General features: G+C 35.8%; 1 protein-coding gene and 1 long non-coding RNA gene across 12 annotated transcripts in view; one reads left to right on the top strand and one right to left on the bottom strand.

Annotated features, from left to right (window-relative positions):
- Nucleotides 1-19,074, top strand: part of NEBL (nebulette) — a 180,079-nt gene that overhangs the window by 82,469 nt on the left and 78,536 nt on the right. For 9 of the 10 annotated variants that reach the window (XM_001154532.8, XM_009458048.5, XM_063781457.1 and 6 more), the window contains 3 exons: nucleotides 7,933-8,034; nucleotides 9,012-9,113; nucleotides 17,939-18,052. In XM_001154532.8, the coding sequence (XP_001154532.3) occupies nucleotides 7,933-8,034; nucleotides 9,012-9,113; nucleotides 17,939-18,052 (318 nt within the window). The remainder of the gene's footprint in view (nucleotides 1-7,932; nucleotides 8,035-9,011; nucleotides 9,114-17,938; nucleotides 18,053-19,074) is intronic. The other variant, XM_016962739.3, reaches the window with a different exon arrangement.
- The window catches only part of LOC107976942 (uncharacterized), a 39,647-nt gene that overhangs the window by 7,236 nt on the left and 13,337 nt on the right, over nucleotides 1-19,074 (bottom strand). Inside the window, exons 4-5 of one of the 2 annotated variants that reach the window (XR_008537733.1) lie at nucleotides 12,303-12,430; nucleotides 4,106-4,309 (exon numbers count right to left, since the gene is read on the bottom strand). This is a non-coding gene — a long non-coding RNA (uncharacterized LOC107976942). The remainder of the gene's footprint in view (nucleotides 1-4,105; nucleotides 4,310-12,302; nucleotides 12,431-19,074) is intronic. The other variant, XR_001721267.2, reaches the window with a different exon arrangement.

Raw genomic sequence — 19,074 nt, 5'->3', positions numbered from 1 at the left:
CAGGCGTGACTTCACATAGACTGCAAGGAAGCTGGTTGCTCCGCTCTAATTATATTATGCAAATGGAGTCTTTGCCTGGCGGTTTCCATGTTGTCTGCTCCCTACTGCACACATGGTTGGAAAGGAAAAGGGAAGATGGAGCTGCCATTTTGAACGTGTCTACTCCCAGGCCGCCTTTTCCTATTGTCACAACTGTCAACATTCACACGTGCAAGCTTACAGCTCACTTGTGTATGTCTGCAGCTCGATTTTACAGGCTGCTCTTTGTTAGAAAAGAAAAAGACTTTGGGGCTGCTTTTTATTAAAAGGAAAGTCTTACCAAGGACTTCCTTACCCTCACTATCTGCCTAAATACTTTATTCTTAACTCCTATATCAGTAGCATATACTAGGAAAGGAATTTGGAATCAGACATTGGTTAAAATGTTTCTTGGGCACACGTTGCGTGGATGACCCTGGATGAGTTACTTAATGTCTCTAAATCTCAATTTTCTCATCTGTAAAATGGGGACAACGATATCTACCTCTGAAGATTCTCACAAGTATTAAATGAAACATTATGTGTAAAGAGCTTCACAGCAGAGCCTCCATCTTAAAAGTTGCTGGCATACATTACTGGTTCTATTTAGTCCTCCTTCTACTTTTAAAGGGTGATTTGGGAGTTTAGGGTGATGTCATAGTTAATTTGAAACAATTAAAGGAAGTTCAATTTATAAAAGGCCAAATCAATATGAAATTTATGTTAAGAAATGTTTAGGTCGGAAGGGCATATCCAAAAGTTTCCTGAACCTATCTTATTAATACTATAATCAGAAAATGATTAAAAACAGCCAATCGAAATCTTTTTGTACCTTAAGGGACATACCCCTGCCAGTTTTTTCTAATGTAATTAGAGAAATTGGAGATATTCTATCCAGTGACTTTCCCCTAAAGATGGGCTTATAATGAAAGCCCTAGTTCCATTATTAGTTCTCATCAGTCTTATCAGAGACATGAAGTCCAATAGTTCTGAAATAAGTCAAACAAATTTTAAACTCTATTTTAAGTTTTGTAAGTAATGTGGTCTATACAGACTTGTGATGAAATTGGAGTGGTAAACTTTTCCAAAACACCATATTGGTAGTCGATTCAATGTGTATTAGAAAGAAGTATTCAGCGTGGGAAATGAAAGACTTACTGTTCTTTTCAAGAATGATATATGTACTTTCTTAAAATTAATAAAAACTTATCAGTAAACAATTTCTATTCCATCAGAAAGTGAGAAAGCTTAAAGATAAATCAGTAAAATGATACTAGAAAAACAATTATGGCTCTCTGTGGTTCCCCGATGAGACTTACAATAATAGTGCTTTAGGATTTAGCATTAAAATTAGATATATTAGTGTTTTATTCATCTCTAAGACAGAATAGTTAGTAATACTTATTCTGCCTTCTACACAATATGGTGGTGATAAAATTAAATCATGAATAAGAAAATAAGACAACTTTTATCAACTATAGATTTATAAACAGTGACAGCAATCCTAAATGATAAGCCATTCTGGCCATAACTCTGTATTTTATTCCTTCTTTTGGAAGATTGAAAACTTTTTATCTCTTCTGAATAGTATCAGAACCTACTTTTACTTATATTTAAAAGGCTTATATTCTCTTACAGAAAAATAATATTTACAATTTAATAATTTAGTAGGTTTTTATGCACAGCATGCCTAGACAAAGATAAGCATCATTTAAGATGGAATTAGCAGTCCACATGCCTATTTGATGATACCTGGAGGGCTTCTCTAATGTGAGAGTTTTGCTAAAGACAAAGGTTTTCCTGAGATGGGTTGAACCACTGCTTAAAGATTACCACTATATACCAGTTACATGATTTGCCTCTGTTCCACAAACTTAAAAGTTTATATATCCTGTCTAGTTTCTTCTCACCAAGAATCAGTTTAACCTTCAAAGGGTTCTGGGTCAGCTGGATTTGTTTTCTTTAAGGTCGGTCTGCTCATGCAGACCTTAGACCCCATGGGTGGCTGGCTGGCTGGCTATCACTCCTGCAAGGCTGCCATTCCTGAGCTGTCTCAATCTTCTCATCTCCAAGTGAAAGTCATCTCCTTGACTTCCACTTCAAGGAGAGTCTATGGAGGTTTTACTTTTCTCTGGTTTATTAACTCACCTACCAGAGAGTCTCAAATCACTGTTGCCTGAGTATAAAAAGCTTGCTGGAAGGCCACTGTGAATCCTCCAGCTGCACATGTGTCTGCCTATACCTCCAGAATAAAGGTGTCTATTTCACGTCCACTTTCAAAATCTCATATGCATTTCTCTTATTGGCCATGTCTAACCCAGAACTATTTAAGGAAAGGCACTCTGGAGGATGTAGTTCCAGTCTTAAAAGGGAGTGTTGATGTAGCCCAGTTGAGTCAAGACACATCAGGGATGAAGTGAGGATTTAATGAATTGATGCAGAAAAGGATAGCCGGGCACCTTGGATGCTCTGCACGAGCATAGGGAACATGCAAAAGACATGGCTCTTATGAAACAGAAGTGGAAGGATTATAAGGAGAGAACAAGCTGAGATTAAAAGACAATAAAATAAGATAAAAATATGAGCTCAGGGTGAAAGTGAATATGGCGAGATAAAGAAATTCAGAGACAGATTTTGATGGAATTCAAATATTCGTTGGAAGCAACAAAGAACAGGTTTGGCACTGCAGAAAAATGTGAGGCTGGGTGCAGTGACTCACGCCTGTAATCCTAGCACGTTGGGAGGCCAAGGTGAGAGGATCACTTGAGGTCAGGAGTTTGAGACCAACCTGGCCAACATGATAAACCTCATCTCTACTAAAAATACAAAAACTATCTGGGTGTGGTGGTGTTCACCTGTAATCCCAGCTACTCAGGAGGCTGAGACAGGAGTATTGCTTGAACCCAGGAGGTGGAGGTTACAGTGAGCTGAGATCATGCCACTGCACTTCAGCCTGGGTGACATAGCAAGACTTCATCTCCAAAAAAGAAAAAAAATGAAAAGTGAAATGGAGCCTGTGTTAGAACTCTCTAGATTTCGTGACGGAAATCTATCTCAAGTTAGTGCAAGTGAAAAATGAGATTCTGTTGTGTATATAATTGGCAAATCCAAGCTATCTTCAGGCGTAAGTGGGCTGGAGGCTTCACAGTGTTACCAGTACTCTTCCTCTCTCCCCATCTTTGGGCTCTGGGCTGTGTATGACACTTTCAGACAGGTGCTTTCTCTGTGGATTCAAGGTGACAGCTGGTGTTTCCAAACTTTAATCATCCTTACAGCAGCTGATCTCAGAGAAAAGAAGAGAAGCTCTTTCTCCTCCAGCCTCAGATCATTCAAATGACTCTGGCCTTGGTTGGGTTACGTGTCTGTCCGATTTCATTAATCATGGTTTCCAAATGGATGGGGTATCTGACAGGACAGCCTAAGTCAACATGAAGGCAGGCTGAACTTCAGAGGCCCACCAATCACATGGAGTGATGGGGGAGCTGTTTCCAAATTAAAAAACCTAGGCTGACAAAAAAATTTAACACATGCCCACTACAAAGGGATTAGATAGGAGAATGACTTAGATAAATGAGAAAGAATAAAGAGATAAATTCAGTGAAAAGAAGCTAAGAGGAAGAGATCAAGCACATAAGGTAATAATTCTAGGTGTTCCTATGGAAGAAACCAGAATCACTATTTTCAGATAAGACTCTATACTGTTATTCACTATTAAAAGGAAAAAGTAGATCATCTTGAGTACAAGATAAATGTATAAAAATGATAATATGATAATTTCTTTGCCCAGTGACAGACATATAGAACAAAATGATGAAACTTCATTTAAAGGTATAATAAAATATTTAAAGAAATGGAGGAATATGCCACCTTCTCCTAGGAAAAGACTGACATTTTGTTATGATATCATTTTTCTTTAAGGCATTTTATAGAATCAGTGCAATGCTCATTAAAATTACAGTTATTTGTTTTGTGGAATTGACTAAAATTATTCTAATAAAAATAAGAAAATAAATGAAATAGATGAGTAGTAAGGAAATGAAAATTTAGCAGATATTATGATTGTTTGAAAAATTTTATACGGTCATACCTTGAAAAAATGTATGAGTGAGGGAGTGAATGTTAAGTCCTTAATATGGTACATAATAGTCTAAAATTGAGACTATCATTATTATTTTCTTTTTCTCCCCTCCTCCTTCCTTCTTTCTTCTTCTTTAGTCTTTCTTTCTTCTTCCTCCTCTTTTCCCCCTCCTCCTCCTGTTCTTCCTCCTCCTTGTTTGTTCTCTGCTATGCTCTGAGGACAGAGTAGGGAACAAGACATTAAGGAAAATAATGTAAAAGCAATTATTGGCCCTCAAGTTCACATCTCTGCTGAGTTGATGATTTCTTCTTTTCCCTGTCCTTATGCAAAACAAGATTTATAGAGCACCACATTGTCATGAGAAGACTGAAGAGTGAAGGCCAGTCCACTGTTCCAATATGGTTAGCATTTAGGGTTTGAATTTATTAAGGAATAGAAAAAAAATATGTATACACACACTTTGACCTCCAAGCCTCTCTTCTGCTGTGTTACATTTTTTATTCTTCCTGAACTCTGTTGGATGGTAGATTGGAGCAAATACATATTGAGAAATGTCAGATGAGCTTCCCTTAAACCTAGTGTTACAGGAAATGGGTCCTGATTCAGACCCCAAAAGACGTTCTTGGATCTCACACAAGAAAGAATTCAGGGTGAGTCCATAAAGTGAAAGCAAGTTCACTAGAGAAGTAAAAGAATAAAAGAATGGCTACTCCATAGACAGAGCAGCCCCGAAGGCTGCTGGTTGCCCACTTTTATGGTTATTTCTTGATGATATGCTAAACAAGGGGTGGATTATTCATGCCTCCCCTTTTTAGACCGTGTAGGGTACCGGCCTGATGTTGCCATGGGCACTTGTAAACTGTCTTGATGCTGGTGGGAGTGTAGCACTGAGGATGACCAGAGGTCACTCTCGTCGCCATCTTGGTTTTGGTGGGTTTTAGCTGGCTTCTTTACTGCAACCTGTTTTGTCAGCAAGGTCTTTATGACATGTATCTTTTGCCAACCTCCTATCTCATTCTGTGACTTAAAATGGCTTAACCATCTGGGAATGCAGCCCAGTAGGTTTCAGCCTCATTTTACCCATTCCCTTCTCAAGATGGAGTTGCTGTGGTTCAGATGCCTCTGACACTAGCAATGGGTTACGTGTAGGAATCTGTGCGGGAAGCCATGTTGCCATTCCATATATATTCAGACACCCTTGGAGATAGTGACATCAAGAGTGTCACCCTCTTGAATGTCCCCCAACATAAGCCCCCTTTCCTATGGAATATTCCCAAGGAGTGATATTCTGGAAGATCTGACAAGTGATCAGGCGCAGAAGCTTTCTTCTGTGTGGCTCCGTGGTGTCCTCTTGTTTGAATTTGCAGTTCATGTCAATCTTAATATTTGTTTTGATTCACATATGCCGGCTTCTAATTTGCAATTTACATGGATGATGGGGCCCTATTCAAAGTCCTGCTCCTGCCGCCTTTGTGCCGTTCACCTCTCTTCACGCAGTCATTAGGCTGAACAGCATATAATTAGGTAACCCATGTAAAGCTTAGATTTCTGAAAGGTTGTGGTTCTTTTCAAAATGTAAGGGTTTCCATTTTTACCCTCATTCTTTTCTAAACAAAAAGACATTTCCCCCCTGCGGTTTTCATATGAATGTAGTAACTTAGAAACAGTTAGTCTTGTAGGTGGGTAATAATTTGGGTTTGTTTTCACCTGAGAGCCAGTTTTTGTTTACACAGCTTGTATTTAACTCAGCGTAGGATGAGATTGATTTACCATCATTTGTGGATAAGCATGTTGCTTTTTGAAGCCAATGGAATTGGCCTGCTTAAAAAAAATCCCGAAAGATTTAAAATCCACCCAACAAAATAACTCAGTTTCGGCCTTATTTTTATGTTCCTTTTACTACCTGTATGCATAAAACCTACCTGAAATGACTTGTTAACATAAAACCTCTGAAAATATAAATGTGGAAGAAAACAGATGTTCTTTTTGAAATTATACTAATTGTGTTTCAGCTGTGTTCACTTGTCAGACAGATTCATGATTATAAATGTAGTTTAAAAAATAGTCTTGGTGGTGAAGCAAATGTAAGCTCATAAAAGAGTAAATAGAAGTGTATATAAATGTTTCATTGAAATAAAATAGCATAACGCACAGGGAGCCTGTTGATGTATTAATGCATTGTCACTTCTTACACTTGATCTTATTTTTAAAAGGAGTAAGAAAGGGTGAAATTTTTAATTCTGCTAGATTGAAAGGAAACTAACAAGATATATTAATATTACCCAGAACACTGGTTTATAGCAGTCAACTAGGGAATTCATTAAAATTAGATTTTTGGGCACCATCTATCAAAATTCTGTTACAGAGGATTGTGGCTGGACCTCAGGAATCTAAATCTTTAATAAGTACCCCTAAATGATGCTATTTCAGAAAGGTTGCAGGTGACATTAGAAATATTTGTACACGATGTAATTAAGTGTGCATTTTGTACAGATGTCCAGTGATACATTTCTGTGATCTTTCTGTGCTCTGAAAAAAGGAAGATGGGTTTTAAGAATGTCCATGACTGTACACTTTGCGTTATGACTTTAATAGAATATATTTTAATTGCCAGCTGGTCCCTGGGGATATTGCCAAATAGAACCACATCTGGCAAATATTGCTTCAGCTCAAGATAAATCGCAAGAAATAAAGAAGTGAGCTGACCAGTGAAACACGGGCCATCGGACATTATGCCAGTTCAATTTTTGTCTCTCTTTCCAATTGTCAGTCAAGTTAATCTAAATGACGAATGTGATCTAAAGTGCATTTGACAAAGTTTATGTATTTTTCTCTTTAAATCTCTACTTACCATACTTTGGCTTGTGTCTAACATGCATTCAGAAGGAGAATGTTACTCAATGTAATTGTTTTTATTTTGGGAGGCTCAAGTCATTGCAATGATATTTATTGGGTGATAAAGCTATCAGTACCTTAGATCTCCTAGGCATGGGCCTTTGAATATTTGAAGGGAGAGAAGGGTATAGTTGAAAGGGCAAATGCTGGAGAACTACAGAGCTTCACCACCCACCATCCCCAAGGAAATAATTTGCAATTATTTCCTGTGCAGTAATTCTTGTGCTTGGGCTTATCTTGCACCCACTGGGGCTTGAGACTTTGTGATGGGCAAGTTGAAGTTCTCGATGAGGATATTCTGCTTATGAATATAAATATATGCACTTAGATACAAAGGCATGCTCATAAAGTGGTAGATATAAAGACCCTTTAAGATTGGTTTTGTGCTTTGATCTTAGTCTTATTTCTTAGGTAGCATAAATTCAGTTCAAGTTTTTTTTTTTTTTTTTTTTTTTTTGAGATAAAGTTCCACTCTGTTGCCCAGTTTGGAATGCAGTGGTGCTATCTTGGCGCACTGCAACCTCTGTCTCCCGGGTTTGAGCGATTCTCCTGCCTCAGCCTCCCGAGTAGCTGGGATTACAAGTGCACACACCATGCCCAGATAATTTTTGTATTTTTAGTAGAGATGGGGTTTCACCATGTTGGCCAGGCTGGTCTCAAACTCCTGACCTCAAGTGATCCGCCCACCTAGGCCTCCCAAAGTTCTGGGATTACAGACGCAAGCCACTGTGCCTGGCCCAAATATGTTAATATCAGTGAGACATAGGTATAGTATAAAGAGTTAATATAGCTATACAAATAGATGCACAAAAAGCCAACTTAAGGTCAGTAGGCTCTCTAAGCTGTTATTTTGAGAATAAATAATGTTATGAACCCTAAGACTAGTAGCTATGTGAAATTACTAATTTATTTATTTTTTAACCAAAACTGTCTCTGATCAGATTTCTTATAGGAAAGACGTGCAGGACACCCACACGTACAGGGCAGAACTTGACCGACCGGACATCAAGATGGCAACCCAGATCTCTAAGATCATAAGCAATGTAACTTCTCTTTCTAAACCTTGAACAGAAATGATTTCTTACTTTTGTAGGAGGCAAAGCATAGCTTCAGAGGTTGGATGGTTCATTTAATTAGTGTAACTAATCAATATAAATGAATACATCTCAATTTCCCCCCCCAAATTGTCTATTTTATTATGTTAATTATTTGGGTATATGCAGAAACAGCCCAAACTCAAATTGGCTGTGGTTAGTGTCATCTTACTTTTAGAGAAATAAATACTATTTAGGTATAAGTTGACATTCACATGTCTCAGCCTGAAAGTCAAGGTAATCGGTCATATGGTCCCATATAATCTCTCCCCTCACCCTGCTCCAAAGACTCTTGCTTGGCCTTGTTTCCATATTGCTGCTGTTCATTGTGTATATTCTCTTCCACCAACACTTACCTTTGTCCACTTCCTACATGGCGTAACTGTTTCTTACCTTCTCTAAGGTGCCCACTTTAGTTAATACCATTTTACTTAAACATGCTGAAAACCCTGGTTGGAAATGATGATTTAACTTGAACCAAAAATTTTCATAACATGGGCTAAATTTACCCTAAAATCAGTCATTACTGTATTCAACTGCATGTCAATCAAGTATGGCTAGAACAGTTCCTGAGAATAAACGAAACTATAAAAGCTACCTATATGGAGAGTACAGGGTCTCAATTCCCCAGAAAATTTCCCTAATATTTTGTTTTAGTATTTATATATAATTACAAACATGATGATGACTGAACAGTTAGCCTCAAAATTAGTAATTATTTTACTGCAAAAAGTTGAGTTTGTTCATGTAAGCACAGGATAAAATCAATTTCTGCTTTAGCAGTCAACATTTTAGTGTTTGACGTGTTGTAAGGAATATTAATGAGATGAAGATCTGTTTTTTTTTTTTTTTTTTTTGGCTAATGTCAATGTAGTTCATCATTGGAGGGTAGAAATATTTAACATTGTCTTATTTATTCATTTTAGGCAGAATACAAGAAAGGACAAGGAATAATGAATAAAGAGCCCGCTGTAATTGGAAGACCAGATTTTGAACATGCCGTGGAAGCTTCTAAACTTTCTAGTCAAGTAAGGCTTTAGTGATGATTCCACAATGACTTTATTCAGATATTTTGTTTCTAACAGCACAGGAAAGTATTGCATTTTAGATAATATCTTTAATTGCAAGGATAAACGGAGATAATGTTTCTGAACCCATTTCAGATGGGCTGGCAATCATTATGAATTTCAGTAAAGGAAAAAAATTGTCTAATTTTAAGCATAAAACAAAGTTTTCTTTTCTCCAGGCATAAATCTGAACATTTTTCAATGTCTCTAGCCATGTTGTCACATTTCCCTGGATTTCCAGAAGTCATTAATAGTCATACTAAATAATTGTGTTTTAATCTACACACACACACACACACACACAGTTTTTAACTTAGTAATAAAAATATTAATTTTCCCAATTTTCAAGTGCTTTTGTTTAATCACAAAATTTAAAAAGGGAGATGAAAATGAAGAAAACTTTGAAGTCTTACCAAAAAGCATAAAATAAGATCTGAAAAAGTATAGAGGCATTTTATGTTTTTGGCTGAAAGTTTCAATAGATAAAGATGTCAGTTCTTTCAGAATTATATAAATGTCATGCAACTTCTGTTAGAATCCAACAGCGTTTTTTTTTTTTTTAATATGGATAAAATGATCTTAAAGTTTGTGTGGAAAGAAAATACCAGGGAATAGCCTTTAAAAGTATGAAAATGAAGACCAGTGAAGGGGAACTTAAGTTATGAGTTACTATAAGTTAATAGAAAACCACTGAAATTAAATCAATGTGGGATTGGTGTAATGAGAGATTAAATAATCAGTAGGATAGAATAGGGAGTCCTGAAATAGATTCCAGTATGTATAAGAATTTAATATATGATAAAAGTGTCGATTCAAGTCAGTGGGGAGAAGTTGGATTAGCTAATAAATGGTGCTGACATAACACACCGTCCGTCATGGGAAGAGCAAAATTGGACCCAAATCTTAAACCATATACAAAAATGAATTCCAGGTGGATTAAAAATGTGAATGCAAACAATAAAATAATTTTAAAATCTTCGAAGAAAATCCAGGAGACTCTATATACTACATAAGGATAACAGAGTTGTTCTTAAGCAAGACGAGAAATCCAGAAGCTATAATAGGTAGGCACATTAACTATGTAAAAATGAAAAACTCTCTGAATGAAAAAGGTAATGTTTGCAGAGTCAACAATAATGTTAACAAACAGTAAGTTTTACACATTTGTAGTTTTTTGACTTTGAAAATACTCATTTCTCAAGTTGCAGAAGTCTTACTTGAATTACATTTCAAAGTGGAGAGATATAAATGATGAAAGGTATGAAGTCTGATTGAAGAGCATAAAATAAGTCCCGAACACATGAAAAGACATACTATTCTGTTGGTGAAAGAGCCTTGATACTAAACATCCTAAAAATGTTAATTCTTTCAAAGTTAATGTTAAAAGCTCTATGCAATTCCAATTGCAATCCAAAAAAAGGGTTTAAAAAATTTAAATGAAATGAAAAACTTGAATAAATTAAATAATTCAGAGTTTATACAGAGAAGGATGTGTCTGAGAATAGTTTTTTAAAATATAAAAAGAGAGAAGTCTTCAAATATTTGGAAAAGTACTTCTAATGCATTTGATGAGAACATTTTAATATTTTAAATATAACATATCTATAATATACAATATCTATAATATATAAACATTCTTGAAAAGGAATTTATTTTTGTATATAGTTTAAGATTTGGGTCCAATGTTGTTCTTACCATGAATGAAAAAGATTAACGGCTCAGTAGCAAAAGGGGTCAGTGAAATGAATAGATAATTCACAGAAGAGCAAACATAAATGGCCAATCAACAGGGGAAAAGATGCCCAAATTTATTAGTAGAAAGTGAAATACCAACAAAGTGAAAGCGAAATGTCTTTTACACCCATTTACATCCATCACAATGTGTCTTGTTAGCGTGGAGAAGAAAGACGCGTCCTTAGAAGGTTCATGTGTAGGAGGTAGATTTTAGCTAATTTGGATTTAATGGGAGAAGTAAACTCTACTCAAGGGGAAGGCCCCAAATACAGGCTGGGAGTAAGCCTGCCAGGGGACAGAAATCTGATGGCAGAGCCTCTGAGCAAGAGGATATAGTTGTGCACATGTAAAAAGGATTTTGAGAGGAGTTTAGATATTGTGTGATGATGAATGGGTCAATGTGTATTGATTTTGACTATAAGCCATTGCTTAGAGAACATAATAGGAATAATGTGTTCATATATATAATTTTTCCCCATTTTTTATCGTGATAAGATTAATATAACATAAAATTTACCATCTGAACCATTTTTAAGCGTGCAGTTCAGTGGCATTAAATGCATTTGTAATGTTGTGCTACCCTCACCACCATCCATCTCCAGGACTCTTTTCATCCTGTAAAAGTGAAACTCTATACCCGTTAAATAATAACTCCCCAACGCCCCCTTCCCAGAATAGTGTGTTCTATGAAAAAATAATGATAAAAAAAGTGATTTCAGAATGCAATTATAGGAAGCATTTTAGGGTTCAATTCCAAAAAGTAAACATCAGAACTACTTTTTGCCATGTTAACTGTAGTCTCTCAGTGAAGAAAGAAGACATCACTGAAGATTTTGAGCAAAGATTGATTGTGAAGAAAATACTTAGGGAAGGTTAACATGGTGACACTGGGCAGGAAAGTCTGGCTCACAAGTGGTGAACCTCCCAGAAGCCAGCTGGGCTGTGACAGTGGTAACCTACACATAAAGTGATCAGTACCTGAATAGACTCTGTGGCAGTAGGAATGAAAATGAAGTGTACACAACTGCTCCCTGGGAGAGGCAGACATGAGAGATGCCCAAATGCAATTGTGCCTCATAGTAATTGTTTTACAGTTAACAAGGGACTTTCACTTATAAAGCGACTTTATAACTCAGGAGGCTACTGATGTGCAAGAGGTTGGGGACATGTCTGGGTGACACTCGCATTAAAGGGCGGTGACTCTAAGCTCTACATATTCCCAGTAATGCTTGTTGAAGAGACAGGGGATATGGGCATCACTTCAGATTTCCAGCATAGCTACTGGCCTCTTACAACTTCGCCCTTTTCTGGGGACAAAGATTCCCCATCAGTTACACAGGAGACAAAGCAAATCCCGGAGAGGCAGTATGGTTTGGTCTAGTGGTTAAGAAAATGTACCCTGGAGCAGGGCTGTACCTGGGTTAAACTCCTGGTTCTGTTGCTTGCTAGCAGAGTGATCTTGAACAAATTGCTTCATTTCTCTATTTTTGTTTCCTCATTTGTAAAATGGGGATGACAGCAACAGTATTTACTTCTCAGGGTTGCTGTGAAGGTTAAATGAGTTACTGTGAGTAAAACACTTAAAATGGTGCCTGGCCCATAGAAACATGACATAATTTCATAGGAGTAGTTTTACGTTAGGTATTCAAAATAGTTTTCTATTCTACATTTTTAGATGAATTCATGCACAGAGTGGAGAAGGAATATGAACACTGTCTGTGAGATTCTGGCCTTAAATTCATTCCATCACAATCCTATTTGAGAGCCCTTAGAAGAAAGTTTTGACATTTGAGCTTTATTTTCGCATTTCAAATTCAATCCACAAAAATTCCCCCATTTGATCCTTACTTGGACTTGAAAGCAGATTTTTTTTCTTCAATCTCAAATTATTTAGCAACTGAGTGATCAGATTCTTAAGCAGATTGTAATTTTTAACTTACATTATAGCTATCGTATTCATTTTTTCATGTCATATAAGATTTTATAAGCTGTATAAAACTCACAAGAAAAGGGGAAAGCTGGGAAAATAAATAATAGGAATTCTGGGATGAACTCAGTATATTCCATTTGTATTTTCAGGTATATCAATTGTAACAGAAATTTGGGCAGCAAGTTTCGTTTCTTATTTTCATTGAGAGCATGAAAGTTTTTAGTTTGCTCCTAAACTAATGATAAAGGCACATAAATACATAGAAGGCAAATGATTTAGGGATTTAATAACAGGGAGATGAGAATGGATAGAATGCAGGGAGAAAAAGAGCACCACAGCACCAGAAGCATTGTAACAGAGAAGGCAATGACAAGGCAATGGTCAAAGTATGTGGAGATAAGACCTGTCTGATGAAAGGATGGGAACAGAGAGTGAATGGGCAGGATTCTCACCTTTTATCTGTAAATTGAACTCTGTGGGATTTTACCCAGGAAAGGTAATGGGAACACATACCAAACCCTTCTTATATTAACTTCTACAATAGCTTTGCTCCCATAGTTGTAAACTTTCCCTTTTTAAAATTTGCAATATACATAAAATTATGGCCAGGTTATTTTTAAAAGTCCTTAAAAAACTAAAGCAAAAATCTCCTATGCCAAGATGAAGGGATTGGTGCATATGTATCTCAAATTTAAGTACAGTAACTGTTGAAGTCATTGACTTTAAAAATTCTAAGAGTAGTTTATTAATTAATATATCCATAGATCATCTTGTTACTTGGAATTTGTCTATATGATGAATAGATTCCTTGTTCCGCTTTATAACCTCAAGGAAAAGCTATGTATTTATAATAATTAGCATTGTTCTAAAATTGCATTATTACATTGATAAGAATGGGTTTTAAACCTAAAAATCACATTATAAATTGCCATGAAAATTTAGTAGTAAGCAGTGGCCTTAAATTGCAAGGGGTATTAATTGGTTTGGAGAATCTACCATTCTCCCATCCTGGCAAGCACTCCCTCCTCCAACCTCGTCACACCCAAGTATCAGCTCAAATGTCATGTTCCTGACTCGCCAATTTAAATATTGCTCTCCTCCCCTTTATTCTCTGCTCTTCTTTACAGTTCTTAATACGATTTGTAGTAGTTGCATAATATATACGTGTATGTGTGTGTTTTAGAAATCCATTTCACTTCCCACAAGGCAGGCTCCATGGAGACAGGGCTCATATGCCTTTGATCCACTATTATGGGAAAACAGATTAGGCTGCCAGTAGATGTATAGAGCCTGGTTAAACCAATATTCTCTGGATCATTAACATTTGGTGCAAAGTCAGTAAGATGTTATTTTGCAAGGAAAATAAGAGCAGAGATATTGTGTTGTGTAAAATTAAGACTTAAAGATATTATTGATTTTATAATGAGTTCTGTGTAAAAATCTGTCCTGTCTTCCTTGACAGCTTTTAGTTTGATTTCATCCAAGATTGCTGGGGATTGATATCTGTAGATATGTAGTATTGTGTTATTTGCTTCCTTTTCATTTTCAATGATAATTAAGGTACACTTATCAAGCTATTTCTTTGCTAAAATGTGTTTATGTGGCTATGGTGAAACACCTTCATTCAGGGTCTGCTTTTTTGTGCCTTTGCTGGCTTTTTGCGATTCTGAGTCACAGATGATGTCAGTATAAAGTTTTGGGTTTACATGTTAGACTTCACACATACCCAGGTGCAGTTATGAGGATCTGGATCCTCATATGAGGATATGCAGATGTAACTTCTCATTTCTTTATGTGAGAAGTTGTGCAGTTATGGGGAGCTACAATGCCGTCACTGTAGCCTAACAGTATCCGTGTTTTCTCCAAGTGTGAGCCTCTGAAAATCCTGCTGTCTCTTATAATTCTTTAAAAAACATCTAGGAGTTTGATCCTATATACCTATACAGTATTTTTTCAAAAGGTGTTATTTCCCTGATGTGATGATTATGCATTGCATGCCTGTATCAAAACATATAATGTACCCCATAAATATAATACATACACCTACTATGTACCCACAAAGATTAAAAATAAAAAAATTAAAGAAAAAGGTGATAAATATTAGGACCACTAGGCACACTAGTCATAATGTAAATAAAGCCAGTCATATGGAGTAACTTCATTTGTTTCCAGAATAATTATGTAGGTATAAGGAGTAACATTGTGTCTTAAAACCATGGCAAAGTCACTCCAATACCTGTTCCTCCCTTTCTCAAATGATCTTAAAACTGAAAGGGTTATGCCTTGTTCCATGGTTGGATAACAAGGTATAGTCAAGGAAAAGCATTTCCTGGATCTCTCAGAAGATGCAAACCTGCATAAGGAGGTAGACACACAGATGTATGAACTCTAGATTGAAAATACAATAGAATGTTGAGTGTGTCTGTGTAGTTGGCGAGTGAACAAGTCAGAAGGTGAGTGATGTGACTCACTTCAACCATTTGGTGATCTTCTTAGTTCATTTTACCTGCATTCCTTACAGAAAGAGCGAGGTTAGAAACAATTGGGTGTCAGTGTCTGGTCCGTGCATTTTTTTATATAATGTAGTTACGTTACTATTGTGGTTCATTAATGAGGGAAACTTGTGTTTTTGTTCCTTAGGCATCTTGAATCAAATCACTCACTGTACTGAACGTTCAAACAAGATAAATTTCACAATACAATGCTTATTATTACATTTAATATAAATAGATGAATAACAGATTGATTATTGTTTCTTAGAAATGCATAGATGGTCCCTGACTTCTAGTGGTTCAATTTAAGACTGTTTAACCTTACCATGGTGTGGAAGTGATACACATTTAGTAGAAACCATACTTCAAGTACCCATATAATGATTCTGCTTTTCACTTTCATTACAGTATTCAACGAATTATATGAGATGTTCAACGTGTGTAAAACAGGCTTGTTATTAGATGATTTTGCCTAGCTGTAGGCTAAGGGAGTTGTTCTGAGCATGTTTAAGGTAGGCCAGGCGAAGCTGTGATGTTTGGTAGGTTAGGTGGATATGGTGCATTTTTAACTTACATTTTTAACTTACGGTGGGTTTACTGAGATGCAACCCCATCATAAGTTGAGGAAGGGGTGTCTGTACATATACTTGGGAGAGCATATGCAAGGTTTAATAACAAAGGAATTTATCAGTTTCATTTTCAAATACTCTAGTGTAATTATGCTGGAAACCTCAGAGTTTGCAAAAACAGTATGATGGGCTCTGTGTGTGCAAAGATCATATAACCTACTTTTACCATTTAGCTAATACAGTGTTAATGAATCTGGCTGAGTCAGAAGTGTCATTCCAGCGGAAGGCTGTTGAAGAGTCCACCATCTCTGTTCAGTGAATATCCTTTAGGCACTACAAACTTAGGAGAGACAGAACCAGTGACTAAAATATGGTAAAAGTATAGCAGAAGGGTGAAGAGGGCAATAAGACTGTGGCTGGGCGCAGTGGCTCACGCCTATAATCCCAGCACTTTGGGAGGCCAAGGTGGGTCAGGAGATGAAGGTCAGGAGATCGAGACCATCCTGGCTAACATGGTGAAACCCTGTCTCTGCTAAAAATACAAAAAATTAGCTGGGCGTGGTGGCGAGCACCTGTAGTCCTAGCTGCTTGGGAGGCTGACGCAGGAGAATGGCGTGAACCTGGGAGGTGGAGCTTGCGGTGAGCTGAGATCCTGCCACTGCACTCCAGCCTGGGTGATAGAGTGAGACTCTAAGACTGTATATTTAAGGGACGACCAGGCAGAGTGAATCATTGCTTTTGTGCCAGCTACTGTATAAAGTACTGAAGGAAATCTAAATTTATTTCATTTGTAATTTTGTTATTGATTTCAAGACACAAAATAATAAAAAAAGTCAGTTTTTCTTTTTTTAAAGAGTTCTTGCTGATTACTTAAAATCAATTTGTAAGGTATTGAGAATATCAGAAATTTGTTATTATCAAATGGAACCAGAACAGAAAATATTCCCTGTAAACCATCTCAAAATATTTACCAAATGCTGTATTCCCACCAAGATTTTCTCTAGCTCTCTCTAATAGGTTCCAAACATGTGTCCCTGAAGGAGACCATCACCCTATGCACGCCTAAAATATTTGATGAGAGTCATCCCAAATTGCTTTTTAATAAAGTCTTCTGCAAAGCAGAGCCTTTAGATGTATGAATAAAGGTGCATTATCAGAATGTTGTTAGAAAACCAAACATGGTAATAATTATAACATCAGAAAAATATTATGAGAGAACAAAACAGCTTACTTTGACCGGTGAAATCAATACACCCTTTCCTGGCTACAGTAAGTTAAAGGGGGTATGACATGTGAATAGCTAGGTTTTTTTTTTTTTTTTTTTTTGTAGTGAACTTGTGTTTATATTCTAATTAGTTATGACATGCATTCTCATATTTCTCTATACATGGAGAAAAATATAGTCCTACCAAATAAGTTGATAATCCCTTTTTGGTTGTTTTAAGAGTGCTTTAAAAGGAGAAAAACAATTTAGAGAGAGTATTGGAGATGGTTTTCCTGCTGAATTTAGTGGAGTTAAAGCAGAGAAAGTTTTACATTGACATTAAGTTGACCCAGGACATTTCAGAAAATGTAATTCCTAAAACTAAATTTTTGAGCAAATGAAGTATAGGAAATGATGAGAAAAACTGTGGTACACGTCATGCTCTTTATTTGGAATAATTCCCTTAGGAAAAATATTTAAATTCTGGGGCCTAGAATCTATTTTCTAAATGTGTTAGACCTTAAGACATTTGTGGTCTAGGTTTCTAACTGATCATAGATTATAGAAATGCAGAAATGAAAACTGACATTTAAAAATCTTGGTATTTTAGTGCATAATTCTCATTAATAGGATTTGAGTTCATGCCTAATTGCATTTGTGATCAATGTAGAAGCAGAGTTTTTTTTATTAAAGATAAAAACTTTTGTGCCTAATTAAGCTTTATAGAAGGCGATGGATACCAGGAATTTACACTTTGCAACATTCATTTTTAAGGTAGCTTTTATTTTATCTACGTGAAAATCATATGTGTTACTTTTAAATGTAAAGTTACATGTACTATTTCTCTTTTATGACAGATTAAATACAAAGAAAAATTTGATAATGAAATGAAGGATAAGAAACATCATTACAATCCTCTTGAAAGTGCTTCTTTTAGGCAGAATCAGCTTGCTGCTACACTGGCGAGCAATGTAAGTTGTAATTCATAGAAAATTATTTTCAATATCTTTTGATTCTTGTTTTTTTTAGAATCGACTGTGTTGTAATTACTGATACTTAGCTTCCAAGTAATTTGTAGTTGAACTGAAGCATATTTTTCTAAAGCTTTTTCTGAGAAAAAATATATTATTGTAATTAATTTTTAATGGTTACTGATTACTAATTAGTTAATAAGTAGGAATAGTGTTGCAAATGAAGTTATTATATCTGTTCAAGAGTGGAAATAGATTATAGAATTTTGCAGAGAAGTGGTCTGTATTCACACAAATTAGCGGTTAGGACAGTAGTTACCTCATGTAATTATGGCTATGAAATTGAGTTTATTGTAAAGTACTGCCTGGTACATGGTAATTTATCATATAAAGATATTTTTAGAAATTTTACTTTAATGCCTTACAATTTATTTTTTATCCCTTGTGTAAATGCTGTGAAATACTTCCTTATGTGATTTGTTTTCATTCCGTGTTTTTAAAAATAATCAAAATTCATTTTACAAGAAATGATGTTTTAAATTCTTGTTAGAATTAGAGTATAAAAACAGCAACATCAAAAAATTGATTACTTTGCTATAGTTGAAAATATTTAGATTTCCTTCTCAAGTATAAAAATTATGTATTATTGATCTGTTGCTTTCTTAGAAATAGAGATGAAATATACTTAAAGGAACATGGAACATAGTGCTGAAAGCTAAAGGTTTGGAGTCAGATTGCTTGGATCTAAATCCTGTTTCATCATGTATTACTATGTCTTTGTCTTTCTATGCCTCAGTTTTCTTATCTATAAAATGGGGCTACTTAAAGTACCTACTTAATGAAGAGGTTATTGTGGAGATTCAATACTTAATACATATAAAGGAATTTAGAAAAGTGGCACATAGTAAGTGTGTGATATGCTTGCTATCAATAGTTTATTATTACTGGTATTATATTTTCAAAAAGTTGCTTTAAAAAAGCCTCTGGTGATAGGATGGGAAACATCAAAATCCTCAGATCTC

The sequence above is a fragment of the Pan troglodytes genome, chromosome 8 (assembly GCF_028858775.2).
Source record: "Pan troglodytes isolate AG18354 chromosome 8, NHGRI_mPanTro3-v2.0_pri, whole genome shotgun sequence".
NCBI classification, from domain to species: Eukaryota; Metazoa; Chordata; class Mammalia; order Primates; family Hominidae; genus Pan; species Pan troglodytes.
This window is presented reverse-complemented; position numbering and strand designations above follow the sequence as displayed.